Genomic DNA, 13,853 nt, shown 5'->3' with positions numbered 1-13,853 from the left:
TGCGGAAATCAACATGACGCCCCGAGCTTGTAAATGTTTTATATACTTTAATCCTCACAATCCCCCTCCAGATTAAGTATATTATTATCCGCCTTTTACAGATGAGGAAGTAGAGGCTCAGAATAACTTGTGTTAAGTCACCCAGTTGATAGGTGGATACAAGTGTGGATCTTTCTTTTTTGTTTTTTTGAGATGGAGTCTCGCTCTGTTGCCCAGGCTGGAGTGCAGTGGCACGATCTTGGCTCACTGCAAGCTCCGCCTCCCGGGTTCAAGCCATTCTCCTGCCTCAGCCTCCCGAGTAGCCGGGACTACAGGTACCCGCCACCACGCCCGGCTAGTTTTTTGTATTTTTAGTAGAGACGGGGTTTCACTAGAGTTTAGTAGAGTTAGCTAGGATGGTCTCGATCTCCTGACCTCGTGATCTGCCTGCCTCGGCATCCCAAAGTGCTGGGATTACAGGCGTGAGCCACTGTGCCCAGCCGATGAAAATCCCAGTCCTTTTCCCTAGACTTGGGCGTGGAGCCCAGCGTGGGTCTCTGCTATAACTGTTTCACCGAACCTCCTCCCATGTACAGTACTCACTTGAAATCTCCCAATCTCTGCTTTGTATCTCATTACTGAGGAGTTCACCACCTGCAAGGGAGTTCCCAGAAATATTTTAATTATTCACAATCCCAATTTCCCTCAGCCCCTGTAAGAGGAATAGCAAAGGCACATCCGGGATCCTCCCGACGTATTGAATACTTCCTAATGGGGCTGACGCTTGCGCATGGGTGCTCTCATTTCACTCCCAGAGGAACCCTGTGAGGTTCACATTTTTAATTCCATTTTACTGATGAGGAAATTGATCAGAGAGGTCAATTTCCTGGCCCCGAGTCAACATAAAGCAAGGGGTTGCACTCAGCGTTATCCATCACATGCTCTCCTGGTTGTTTCTTCTGTGCCTTTGTTCCCAAGAACATGTAAATTCTTCAAAGGAAGAGGCCTCTTTGTCCTCCTTAGCCCTGCGCTGGGCACATGGCAGGCACCTGATAACCACATGTTCACCATTGTTACTGGGCTCCCTTTGGTTAGGGAATGGAGTATTCTACTCGGAGGGGCCTTTGGTGGCCTGAGAATCCTGGCACATGGGAAGGGGCTGCCTTGTTGACCTTGGCGCCCAGTTCAGGGCCGGGCAGTTGGCAGTCCACAACGTTTGTTGAATGAATGAGTAAATGAATGAATAATCTGGGTGCCAGGGGGTGAAGAAAGTTGGGGGGTGGGTGAGGAAGACAATCTGAAGTGCCCCTGGCTCTAAGGACGGGGGCTGGAGCTGCAGCGCTTCCTGGTATTGAAGTGGGACAAGAAACACACCTTGCTGGGGACCGGTTTGGCTCCTCACCTGAATTAAGATGGTCTCATCAAAGAACTTTGCAGGAACCTCGTGAAAATTCTGGAAGAAGATCTGAGGCAGAGAGAATTGGGGGAGAGTGGACGATTTCTTCCACCACTTCACCCAAGCACCCGGTAAACCCGAAAGCTCAGAATAACGTGCTTCTTCCCACAACTTTACCCATTTCAATGGATTTATGAGAACAGGTTGAGTATTCTTAATCCAAAAATCTGACATGAAAAATGCTCCAAAATCTGAAACTTTCTGAGTGCCAACATGACCCTGAAAGGAAATGCTGACTGGAGCGTTCTGGATTTTGGATTTTTATATTACGAATGCTGAACCGGTACAATGCAAATATTCCAGATTCCCAAAAAAATCTGAAATCCAAAACGCTTCTGCTACCATGCATTTTGGGTAAGGGATACTCAACTTGTGCCACTTCTCTCACGCTCCCCCAGAAGCAGAGGTCTCCCGGGCTGCTAGAGGGATTTCCCAGTTTTTTTGTTTGTTTGTTTGTTTTTTTAGGGGGAGTCTTGCTCTGTCGCCCAGGTGGGAGTGTGGTGGTGCCATCTGAACTCACTGCAAGCTCCACCTACTGGGTTCAAACGATTCTCCTGCCTCAGCCTCCTGAGTAGATGGGATTACAGGCACCCGCCACTGCGTGTGGCTATTTTTTGTCTTTTTACAAAAGAGACAGGGTTTCACCATATTGGTCAGGCTGGTCTCGAACTCCGGACCTCAGGTGATCCACTCACCACGGCCTCCCAAAGTTCTGGAATTACAGGCATGAGCCACCACGCCCAGTCTCCTGGAGGGTTTTCTGCCCAGAATGGGGAATGGTAGGAGATCCCTGGAGAACTCAGGACCCAGCTAGCTGCCTAGGATGGAGATTTGAGCCCACACCTCCTTCTAGATTGCCCTACCAGTCCACTCTGTCCCTGCTCCCTGTGGCAGCTAGAAACTCCTTTCCCAAATGCAAACCTAGGCCTGTCACTCTGTTGCCGAAGTCCTCCATGGCTCCTGAGTAGTGTCCAGGATGGGACCCCAGCCCACACTGTAGGCTCCCTTCCAGCCAGTCTCCTCCAGACACACCCATAGCTATAGTTCTGCTGTCAAGTCTGCGGCTTGCTTGGTTCTAGGCCTTTGAAAACATCATCACTTTTGGCCGGGCGCGGTGGCTCAAGCCTGTAATCCCAGCACTTTGGGAGGCCGAGACGGGCGGATCACGAGGTCAGGAGATCGAGACCATCCTGGCTAACACGGTGAAACCCCGTCTCTACTAAAAATACAAAAAAAAAACTAGCCGGGCGAGGTGGCGGGCGCCTGTAGTCCCAGCTACTCCGGAGGCTGAGGCAGGAGAATGGCATAAACCCGGGAGGCGGAGCTTGCAGTGAGCTGAGATCCGGCCACTGCAGTCCAGCCCGGGCTACAGAGCAAGACTCCGTCTCAAACAAAAAAAAAAAAAAAAAAAAAAAAAAGAAAACATCATCACTTTTTCCTGAATTATCTTTTCCCATCCCATCTGTCTTTCCCTGGTAAAATCTTCCTTCAGGGTTGCTGGAGCCCTTCTGAGTCCTCTCCGTCACCCCCAGCCTCATTATTCACTCACTCCTCCCAGCTTCCACTGTGCTTTTATCTTGTATTTGTTTATTTACTAATTAATTCAACAGGCATTTATGGAGCACCTACTGTATATCAGGCACAGCGCTACCATTTGGGGCTCCAGCAGCAACGGGACATACATGGTCTGGGTCTCTGCTCCAGACCTCCAGTGACAATGCTCCCAGACCTCTGCAAACCACGATCTGCTCCACTGTAATTGTTTATGGATTCATGAGCTGTGCCCCCACCAGCCCCCCAGCTCCTCAGATGCAGGACTCTGAGTTATCCTGTTCTGTATTTTCAGTGCTTGGCCCTCAGGAGACACTCAGTAAATGCTTGTGGAACAAACACATGAAGACACCCTAGTGAAGGAGCAAGCTTGCAGGCTGCCCGCCCGGGATGCCCAGCCCTTGGCTGGCTCCTTGCCTGAGGTGCCCCGTTCAGCCCACCTCGTTAAAGAAAGGGTTGTTCCCCATCTTGATGCGTGTCTGGTGCTGCTGGCCTGCGATGGACACCTTCACCACTGGTTTGATGTTGTTGCCCATGAGCTGTCGGGCTTCAAACACCTTCACCCGAACCTAAGGGGAGAACACATGGGGAGCTGATGTTGAGGACCTTGGCCTCACCTTCCCCAGCTGGGACAAAATTGTTCTGATAAGAAAACATTCTAGGCCAGGTGCAGTGAGTGGCTCACGCCTGTAATCCCAGCACTTTGGGAGGCCAAGGTGGGAGAATCGCTTGAGCCCAGGAGTTTGAGACCAGATTGACTGGGCAACATGGCAAAACCCCGTCTCTACAAAAAATTAGCTGGGCGTGCCGGGCGCGGTGGCTCAAGCCTGTAATCCCAGCACTTTGGGAGGCCGAGACGGGTGGATCAATAGGTCAGGAGATCGAGACCATCCTGGTTAACACGGTGAAACCCCGTCTCTACTAAGAAATACAAAAAACTAGCCGGGCGAGGTGGTGGGCACCTGTAGTCCCAGCTACTCGGGAGGCTGAGGCCGGAGAATGGCGTGAACCCAGGAGGCGGAGCTTGCAGTGAGCTGAGATCCGGCCACCGCACTCCAGCCTGGGCTACAGAGCGAGACTCCGTCTCAAAAAAAAAAAAAAAAAAAAAAAAAAAAAATTAGCTGGGCGTGGTGGTGCATGCCTGTCTGTAATCCCAGCTACTTGGGAGGCTGAGGTGGGAGGATACCTGAGCCCAGAGGTCTAGACTGCAGTGAGCTGTGATTGTGCCACTGCACTCCAGCTTGGGCAACAGAGTGAGACTGTGTCTCAAATAAAAAGAAGAAAGAAAGAAAGAAAGAAGAAAGAAAGAAAGAAAGAAAGAAAGAAAGAAAGAAAGAAAGAAAGAAAGAAAGAAAGAAAAGAAAGGAAGGAAGGAAGGAAGGAAGAGAAAGAAGAGAGAGAGGGAAAGGAAGGAAAGAAGGAAGGAAGGAAGGAGGAAAGGAAGGAAGGAAGGAAAAGAAAGGAAGAAAGGAAAGAAAAGAAAAAGAGAAAGAAGAGAGAAAGGAAAGAAGGAAGGAAGAAAGAAAAAAAGAAGGAAGGAAGGAAAAAAGAAAGAAAAAAGAAAAGAAAAGAGAAGAAAAAAAGAAAAGAAAAAAGAAAGAATATTCTCTCCCTACCACAGTGGAGAGAGACAATCCACTGGGAGGAGAGAGACAATCCACGGGGAGAAGGCTAGGAGGCAATGGACTTGGAAAGGCTTGGAGAGACAGGCTTGGGTTATCAAGACCCGGGAAGCCATTGTAAAAGGAATTGGATCTTGTGAGGAGGACACTGGGGCTTTTGAAGAAGGTGCTTGGTGTGATAAGAGTGACATCTTTGAAAGGCCATTTTGGTTGAAGAACGGACAGGAGAGAGCTGGAGGCTGGGGGTTCAGGAGAAGGCTTCTGATGTGGTCCAGGGAAGAGATGGTGGTGGCTCAGGCCAGGGAATGGAAGTGGTGAGGGGGAAATGGGAGCAGCTGGGTGATGTTAAGAGCTAGGACTTGGCTGGGTGCAGGAAGAGGAGCGGTCCAGGAGCCTCCCTGACTCCTGGGCAAGGAGCAGGCCGGGGAGCAGGTAAAACCATGGCAGGAATGTTAGTCCACAGGCTAGAAGGTAGAGGGAAGTTGATAAGCCATGGGATGAGGGTTCCTAAATCCATACGGAAATGTGGGCCTTCCCACAGGTCCCCTCACTCCCCAGCCTCTCCTGTACAGTTAATTTAACTTTCCCTGTGCCCTACTTTGTTTTGCCAACAACCAAGGACTCTGAGAGGGCAGGATCCCTGTCATCTGCGCTGCTTCCCCGGCAGGTACCAGGGCCTGCCAATGCACAGCCAGCCCTCCTACTGCCTCACTGGAGCCCTGTCGCTTCAGCTACAGGCAGAAGTTTCCAGAATGGCCACGGGAGGAGCAGGGGATGTGGCAAGGATCTGAGGGCCTGAAGCTGGGTCCGAAGCTCTGCCCTTCTATCATGACCTTGGGGAGGGGTGAGGACAGCCTGGGAACACAGCAAACAAGGGTGTCAGGTGGGTCACATGAACTTGCAACGGGTCCTCACCTGAAAGTGCTGAGGCTTTGAGGACAGAGCCCTGTGCGCGATGGAGCCAGGGACCATCAATTTCTGCCTGGCCGCCTCTCTTGCCGTTATGCCCAGGAGGTCTTCAGCTCCTAGAGAGACGCAGTCCAGGGTGGGCTGAAAAGGCCTGGGGCCCAGGAGGTTTGAGGCATTTTCCCCATTCCGCCATTCTGTACCCAGTGACCGTCTCCTGACTAAAAGCATGGCCAAGAGGCCCCAACAGGGACGTATGTCCTCTGCAGAACATTACCATGGGCCTCTCCACCCTCAGGAATTGTGGATTCCTGGACCTCGCTCCACACACTGGGGCTGTTGGAGATGACCATCCTCATCTCTTTGCAGCCCCTTGGAGACTTATGTCTTGTATCTTATGGGTCTTACGTCTAGAGATGACAAATAGGCATATTGGGATGGCCTCAGCCAGATGTCTGGAGACCTGGCATCTAGACCCTGTAGCTTCCAGGGACCCTAGCCCGGTCACATTCCTTCTGTAGGCCTCAAGGGTTAGGTTTTGAAGGTCCCCAAGAAGCCATCCAGCTGTGCATGGAGAAGGGCAGGGTAAGCCCTTAAGGGTAACCTCCAGGGAAGGACATACCTGTCTTCTCAATATCCCGGTGGCTCATGTGGGCCACCTGTAGGGTGACAGTACACTGCAAGACAAAGGCCGGGGAGCTGTAAGTCAGACCCCGCCATCCCAGGACACAGCACCCAAGCCCTGCACAGTCTGGCTGGGTTCACGCCTGGTCCTCCCAGTGGGGGCCGTGATGCTAGCCACGGGATGGGGCCACCCCATGGGCATCTGCACAGTCTGGGTGGAGGGAGATTATAAATAGGTGAGGAGAGAGCAATGGGTTACAGTGGAGAGGATGTTTGTAGATTAAAGCAGCCACATGGTGGTGATGGTGGCAGAAAAGGATGCAGGAGAGTGGGGAGGAGAGGGAGAAGTGACTTGAGCCCAGAACACAGATGCTAGCAGCTCTTCCCTGAGCCCAACATCTCATGAGCTCATGTGGGGCCCCTGCACACTCCTGCCTTCTAGTTGAGCTCCTTCCTTCATGTGTTCCCATGACCCACCCAGCCTCCAGACTGTCACCAGGATGGCCCCCAAACACCCAAGAGTCTAAATGATCAAAGTTAAGTCACAATTCACCAGCATGGACCACAAGGCCCTTCACCTCTAGCCCTTGGTCGCCCACACAACCTCAGCTCTCCCACCTCCACCCCCCCGCCGGGTGCCAACAGTACAGCACAGCTTCCCTCACCCTGCCTCCTGCTCCACCCACTTTATGCCCCTGCCTGGGCTGGTTCCACTCCTGTCCATTGGGAAAACTCATGCCTCTCCTTACAACTCAACTGACCGACTGAATGCGCCTTGGCTTACGATGGGATCACATCCTGATAAACTCATTGTAAGTCAACAATATCGTGTGTCCATCCATTGTAAGTCACAGACTGTCTGCATACAAATGGACAACGGTCAAACCACATATAAAATAAGACTCAGATCCACCATCTGCAGCAACCAGCCCAGGAAACCAACCTGTTATCTACAGTAACCAGCCCAGGAGGCCAGCCTGCTCCAAGTCAGATTTGTAGACGGTCAGACTACTGTCTCTAGCAATAATCCAGGAAGCCAAGCAATAACGATCAGCTCCAAATGGCCAGGCCTTGATTAATAACTGGCAGCTGCCTTAATTTTTGTCCCCACTTCCAACTTAGGACCAACCAGAGAGAGCTGAACATGCCCCTCTAACCAATCACATGGGAGGCCCTGTTTCTAGCTAGCCCGCCTTGGGCTCCCCCGTAGCCTCCAATCAGGGCACATCTGCAGCCTTCCCTTCTGTCCACTGTGAAGCTCTCCCGCTCCCCTGGCTGCCTCTGAGTCTCTACCAAAACACAAACGATGATGAACGAGTCCCTTGCTAGCACAAGCTCTGAATAAATAGCCTTTGCTTGTTCTCATTTGGGTGGTCTTCCTACATTTCTGTATGTCTTAAACATCACCCCGTCTGTAAACCGTCCATGACCTCCTGAGACAAATCGTTCACTCCTTCCTGACCTCAGCCAGTGGCCTTGCTTTACTGAAGCTTGTCTCATGGGCGCTGGAGCGCCTGTCACTGTGAATGCAGCGTACTCCAACAGACCATGGGCTTCGGGCAATTTTGTACCACAGGGCCTAGCACAGTGGTTGACTCCCCACGGAAGGTGGTCAGTTCATCTAAATAGGTGGGTTGTGGTGGGGGCAGATGATGGCAAGGGGGGTGGTCAGGAGAGGAAGGCGGTGAGATGGGGCCCTCCAGGCAGGAAGCCCTCTTGTGGTGTGGGCCGCTTCCCCAGCTGCCCCCATTCCTCCAGTCACCCTGCCTGGGCCTTCCTGGGCCTGACTCACATCTGTGGGCTTCATGGAATGGTTGAGCAGGGTCAAATCCTTCACAAAAAGGACCTTGCTTGGTTGTTTCCACAATGGCTTGAGCAGGACTGTGGCCAGGCCAATGAAGCTGGGGAGACAAGGAGCAGGTGTGAGATCCCGAGCCAGGGGAAAGGCGTCGTCCTCTCTCCCGGGCAGGGCTTTAGCTAGAGACGGTTTCCTCCCAGGGCTGTGCTGTCCTCAGAGAGAGGCTGGAGAAGAATGCAGTGGGGCTGGGGGATCCACGACAGGGCACAGGGCTCCTGGCTCTGGGAACTGTCTTGGGGCTCCTAGGCAAGTAACAGTTGATTGGACCAGGGATGGACACCTGGCTAGAGCTGGGACAACAGGATTCTCTGTCCTAGGAATTTTGACCTGGGATGCCATAGCCTCAGTCTCAGGGCATGTGAGTCTCAGCTGGGCACTAGATGAGGCTGTGATAAGAAGCTGGGGTTGGGCAGAGAGAAGCAGAAATTTGAGCTACGTGGCTTCAGATGGACAGAGCTGCTGCTGGGTTCCCAAGTTCCTGTCCCAGCTGATTTGCAATCTTGCCCTGGCTACCCTTTCCGTACCCACCCCTCTTTTTCTCTTTAGTTGGCTGGAGTGGGTTCCAGTCCTTCATGTGAGTGAGTTGTGGATTAGAGACAAGGGTCACATAACCTGCTGCTGCATTGGTCAGTAGTTAGGCTCCTCCTGCCTCTCTCTGCCTCACCTTTCTTCCTTTTGTGAGCCCATGTCCTGAAGGGTGACTTGCAGGAAGGAGTCATTTTCCAGGGGGCGGTTCCAGAGGTGCCAGATTAGGGTCTGTGAGGGGCATAGAGAGGTCAGCATCCTTCCTCTGCCCTTCCCATCCCATGTGTCTAGGAAATGAGGAAAGATGTGGGGAACGGGCGGGCGCTGCGTTTCTCTAAGACTGAGGAAACTCCCTCATGTCTAACTTCCTCAGGAGATGGCGCTTGCTACCTTTCGCCAAGCTGTGCACTTCCCTCATGTCTAACTTCCTCAGGAGATGGCGCTTGCTACCTTTCGCCAAGCTGTGCACTTCCCTCATGTCTAACTTCCTCAGGAGATGGCGCTTGCTACCTTTCGCCAAGCTGTGCACATCCCTCATGTCTAACTTCCTCAGGAGATGGCGCTTGCTACCTTTGGCCAAGCTGTGCACATCCCTCATGTCTAACTTCCTCAGGAGATGGCGCTTGCTACCTTTGGCCAAGCTGTGCACATCCCTCATGTCTAACTTCCTCAGGAGATGGCGCTTGCTACCTTTCGCCAAGCTGTGCACTTCCCTCATGTCTAACTTCCTCAGGAGATGGCGCTTGCTACCTTTCGCCAAGCTGTGCACATCCCACTGGGCTTCTGTGACTTGAACTGCAGCATCATGGGCACGCTGGGAATTAAGGGTTTGGGGACTAGGAATGGGGCGAGGGGTAACACGGAGTGATGGCAGATGAGAACGAGTCATGCAAAGGGAGCCTTCACTCTGCTTCAGGCTTCCAGGAACGTCAAGAGGCCCAGCTGGACGAGTTGATAGGCTATACCATGGTCCATCCTCAGAGTGGGGGAGAAGTCCACCAACAGTCGTGGGCAGGTGCAGCCTTCACAGCCTTGTCAGGTCAGAGGCTACTACTCCCAGGCCAAGATGCCCAGCCTTGAGGAACACTTGTGAGGCTGCAGGTCCTCTCCCTAGACCTCCGAGCACCTGCCTGGACCCCACCCTTGCCTCCTTGCTGTTGGGATTGTTATTTACTCGTCTGGGCTTGCCCTGGTGTCTACCTCATTCCACACGGGATCATTCCCTTCCACCACACGAGTTCTTTTCTTGACATCTGCAAAGAAACCAAGGGGCTGGCATTGATGGCAGGAAATATTTCAATGTCTGGGTCGGAGTGGAGTAAAGAGAACTAGGACACTCTAAGGAAACTTCAAGTCAACACTGGCGGGTGTGAAATGGCATCACTTCTTTCTTTCTTGTAGGGGTTCAACATTTCTTTCTTTCTTTTTTTTTTTTTTTGAGGCGGAGTCTGGCTCTCTTGCCCAGGCTGGAGTGCAGTGGCCGGATCTCGGCTCACTGCAAACTCCGCCTCCTGGGTTCACGCCATTCTCCTGCCTCAGCCTCCCGAGTAGCTGGGACTACAGGCGCCGCCACCTCGCCTGGCTAGTTTTTGTGTTTTTTAGTAGAGACGGGGTTTCACTGTGTTAGCCAGGATAGTCTCGATCTCCTGACCTCGTGATCCGCCCGCCTCGGCCTCCCAAAGTGCTGGGATTACAGGCGTGAGCCACCGTGCCCGGCCTATATTTCTTGATTTTATCACTGTGACAGATAATGCTATATGTTCATTTCATTTTCTTTCTTCGTTTCTCTTTTTCTTTTTTCTTTTCTTTACTTTTGTGTGTGTGTGTGTGTGTGTGTGTGTGTGTGTGAGACATGAGGTCTCACTCTGTCACTCAGGCTGGAGTACAGTGGCATGATCTGGGCTCAATGCAACCTCTGTCTCCCAGGCTCAAGCCATCCTCCCACCTCCCAAGTAGCCTGGACTACACGCCACCATACCCAGCTAATTTTTGTATTTTTTGTAGAGACAGGGTTTTACCACGTCACCCAGGCTGGTCTCAAACTCCCGGACTCAAGCGATCTGCCTGCCTCAGCCTCCCAAATTGTTGGGATTACAGGTGAAAGCCGCCGCGCCCGGCCCATTTCATTTTCCTCCAGAGTTTTCAGTGTCTTGCAGCTAAGCGGGGCTGTGTGACTCACTCTGGCCAATGGGGTATGGATATGATATTTGCCCCTGCCAGGTCTGGTTCTCAATTTCCCTGAGATTCTTCATTCTCCTCTCTCCTCTCCCTATAGCCACCCTCGTGACCTGCTAACTTTGCAGCCACAAGGAACACGTGGCTAGTCCCTAAACTACCACTTGTAGGAGCTACCCAGGAGAGCTGTCTGACCAGCACCATCCGTGCAGGACTTGGTGTAAGCAAGAGGTAAACTTTCATTGTTAACCCACTGAAAATTAAGGTTTTATTTATGGCCGGAGCAAATCCCAGTGTACCCTAACGAAGACATCCTGAAACATCCATAATGGGTAAAAGGCCCTCCAAGCAGTGGGAAGGGGAGCAGGTTAGTGGATGGCATATGAAGGAAGAGGCTGAGAAGGACAAAAAGAGTACAAAGTGTCAAACATAAACATACAATCAGAAGAATCTGTGGGTGAACCCAGGGTTCTGAGTTTTAGGCATCTTTGTGGGAAATGTTTCTGGAATGAGAAAGATGGTGCCCATGAGTTGGTGGGGAAGATGGCTCAGAATCAGAGAAGAACTGGCAACCCCTTGCCTGGCTAACTGGAGAATTAGTCAAGAAGGGCAAAGACATCCGGAACTCGCACCGCCCCTCTTGAATCCTGCAGACTGAGGACATCAGCATGTATGACCCTGTGAGCCTGGAGTCTCAAATGTTCAATCTCTGAATATTGCTGTGTTCAACAAGCCTAGTTTCACAGAACAACAGCATAACATAAAATAAAGAAATTCCATTCTTTACTCACATCTCCTGTAGGAACTACTGTGTCCTCTTTTCTCTTGGGCCGGGTTTTCTCCCTACCAACAGTCCCTGTAAAACCTATTTACCTGTATCCACCGTCCTGTATCTCCACCTACATACTTTCACCCTGTTTTCGTTTTTCTTTCTTTCTTTCGAGATGGCACTTCTTGCTCTGCCGCCCAGGCTGGAGTGCAGCGGTGTGACCTTAGCTCACTGCAACCTCCGCCTCCCCGGTTCAAGCGATTCCCCTGCCTCAGTCTCTCAAGTAACTGGGATTACAGGCACCTGCCACCACGCCCAGCTAGTTTTTTTTTTTTTTTTTTGGAGACAGAGTCTTGCTCTGTAGCCCGGACTGGAGTGCAGTGGCCGGATCTCAGCTCACTGCAAGCTCCGCCTCCCGGGTTTACGCCATTCTCCTGCCTCAGCCTCCGGAGTAGCTGGGACTACAGGCCCGCCACCTCGCCCGGCTAGTTTTTTGTATTTTTAGTAGAGACGGGGTTTCACCGTGTTAGCCAGGATGGTCTCGATCTCCTGACCTCGTGATCCGCCCGTCTCGGCCTCCCAAAGTGCTGGGATTACAGGCTTGAGCCACCGCGCCCGGCCTCCAGCTAGTTTTTATATTTTAATAAAGACAGAGTTTCACTGTGTTGACCAGGCTTGTCTCGAACTCCTGACCTCCAGTGATCTGCCCACCTCAGCCTCCCAAAGTGCTGGGATTACAACCGTGAGCCACCATGCCCCACCCTTTCACCCTTTTTTCTTTTCTTTCCTTTTAGCTGCCAGATCTTTGATATCTAAATATACCTAACATCTCTCATTTTCTCTCACAAATTCTTTCATCCTTTTCTCTCCCTTCCTTCTTGGGGTTCGGTTCTCTTAACTAAAAAAAAAAAAAAAAAAAAAAAATGGAGATAGTAAAACTTGCTTCATCTACAAAAAGAAAAAATGGAGATAATAAAACTTGCTTCATCTACCTCTGGAATTGCTGTGAGGAGCAGACATCATTGTACATATGAAAAGGCTTTGTCAGCTGGGTGCCATTGCTCACACCTGTAATCTCAGCACTTTGGGAGGCCCAGGTGGGTGGATCCCTGAAGTCAGGAGTTTGAGACCAGCCTGACCAATATGGTGAAACCCCGTCTCCACTAAAATGACAAAAATTAGCCGGGTGTGGTGGCATGTGCCTGTAGTCCCAGCTACTTTGGAGGCTGAGGCAGGGGAATTGCTTGAACCTGGGAAGCAGAGGTTGCAGTGAGCCAAGATCACACCACTGCACTCTAGCCTGGGTAACAGAGTGACAGTCTGTCTCAAAAAAAAAAAAAAAATAAATAAACGCTTTGTCAGTTGTAAAGCTCATGCAAACGGAACTAATATGATCAAGCAGTTATTACTAGAAGTTATACTAAGGGCTATACACATATTATCTTTTTAAACCCCCACATCAATCTGAGGAAGCAGGGACTTTCTCTTTAAACCTCAGTTTACGGCACAGCTCTAGGTCATGGAAGAAGGTTCAGAAGCACTCGTCCTCTCTTTTTTCCATACCCATTCCCTAGCAAAAGTAGGAGGCAGAGAAGTCATAATTAAACGATAACAATAAGTTTTGAGAGAGCTGGGTAATGTCTCCTTCACTTTGTGTTATACAGGGCATCTTTTACGTAGTACGGTACCCTACACCTCTTTTTTCACTGAATGCATGTTGCCTCTGGGGGCTTCTCTCTCCCATGTGGACCCAGGGAGGCTCTCACCTCTGAAGTCGATGGACATGCAGGGCCTGGGTAGTGGAGCTAGCGGTGGGTCAATCTTGGCCGACTGCACAACAAGCCGCAGCATCTCGGAGACCTACTTTCTTCCCTCCTTCCCTCCGCAGTGCCACAGCTTCCTTTTTGGAGCTCCTCAGTCCGAGGCTCTTACCAGGGATCCTGGGGTGAGTGGAGCCCCACTTCCTGTCTGTTGCTTGGCAACAGAGAGGATGTCACAAAGGTGGGCGGTTCCTGGTTCTGGCAAGGAATTAATGGGAAAGAGAGGGGGAGGAGGAACAGTATGGGTGTCACCCAGTACAGGTGACTGGGCCTGTAGAAACAAAACCATCTGGATGCTTTCACCTCCTCTTTTCTCTTTACTCCTTTTTTTTTTTTTTTTTTTTGAGATGGAGTCTTGCTCTTGTTGCCCAGGCTGGAGTGCAATGGTGTGATTTTGGCTCATCACAACCTCTGCCTCCCGAGTTCAAGCGATTCTCCTGCCTCAGCCTCCCGAGTAGCTGGGATTACAGGCATGCACCACCATGCCCAGCTAATTTTGTATTTTTAGTAGAGATAGGGTTTCTCCATGTTGGTCAGGTTGGTCTGGAATTCCCGACATCAGGTGATC

The 13,853-nt window shown here is 51.3% G+C and overlaps 1 protein-coding gene across 23 annotated transcripts in view; it reads right to left on the bottom strand.

Annotated features, from left to right (window-relative positions):
* The window catches only part of FER1L5 (fer-1 like family member 5), a 65,107-nt gene extending 51,620 nt beyond the window's left edge, over positions 1-13,487 (bottom strand). For 3 of the 23 annotated variants that reach the window (XM_008008005.3, XM_073023205.1, XM_073023213.1), the window contains exons 1-9: positions 13,232-13,474; positions 9,722-9,774; positions 8,661-8,752; positions 7,931-8,039; positions 6,137-6,191; positions 5,524-5,633; positions 3,427-3,555; positions 1,382-1,444; positions 583-633 (exon numbers count right to left, since the gene is read on the bottom strand). In XM_008008005.3, the coding sequence (XP_008006196.2) occupies positions 583-633; positions 1,382-1,444; positions 3,427-3,555; positions 5,524-5,633; positions 6,137-6,191; positions 7,931-8,039; positions 8,661-8,752; positions 9,722-9,774; positions 13,232-13,316 (747 nt within the window). In that variant the 5' untranslated portion in view covers positions 13,317-13,474. Of the gene's footprint in view, positions 1-582; positions 634-1,381; positions 1,445-3,426; positions 3,556-5,523; positions 5,634-6,136; positions 6,192-7,930; positions 8,040-8,660; positions 8,753-9,721; positions 9,775-13,231 lie in introns of those variants that run through there. The other 20 variants (XM_073023207.1, XM_073023203.1, XM_008008026.3 and 17 more) reach the window with 15 other exon arrangements.
* Between the last annotated feature and the right edge of the window lie 366 nt (positions 13,488-13,853).

This window comes from Chlorocebus sabaeus, chromosome 14, assembly GCF_047675955.1.
Source record: "Chlorocebus sabaeus isolate Y175 chromosome 14, mChlSab1.0.hap1, whole genome shotgun sequence".
Taxonomy (NCBI): Eukaryota; Metazoa; Chordata; class Mammalia; order Primates; family Cercopithecidae; genus Chlorocebus; species Chlorocebus sabaeus.
This window is presented reverse-complemented; position numbering and strand designations above follow the sequence as displayed.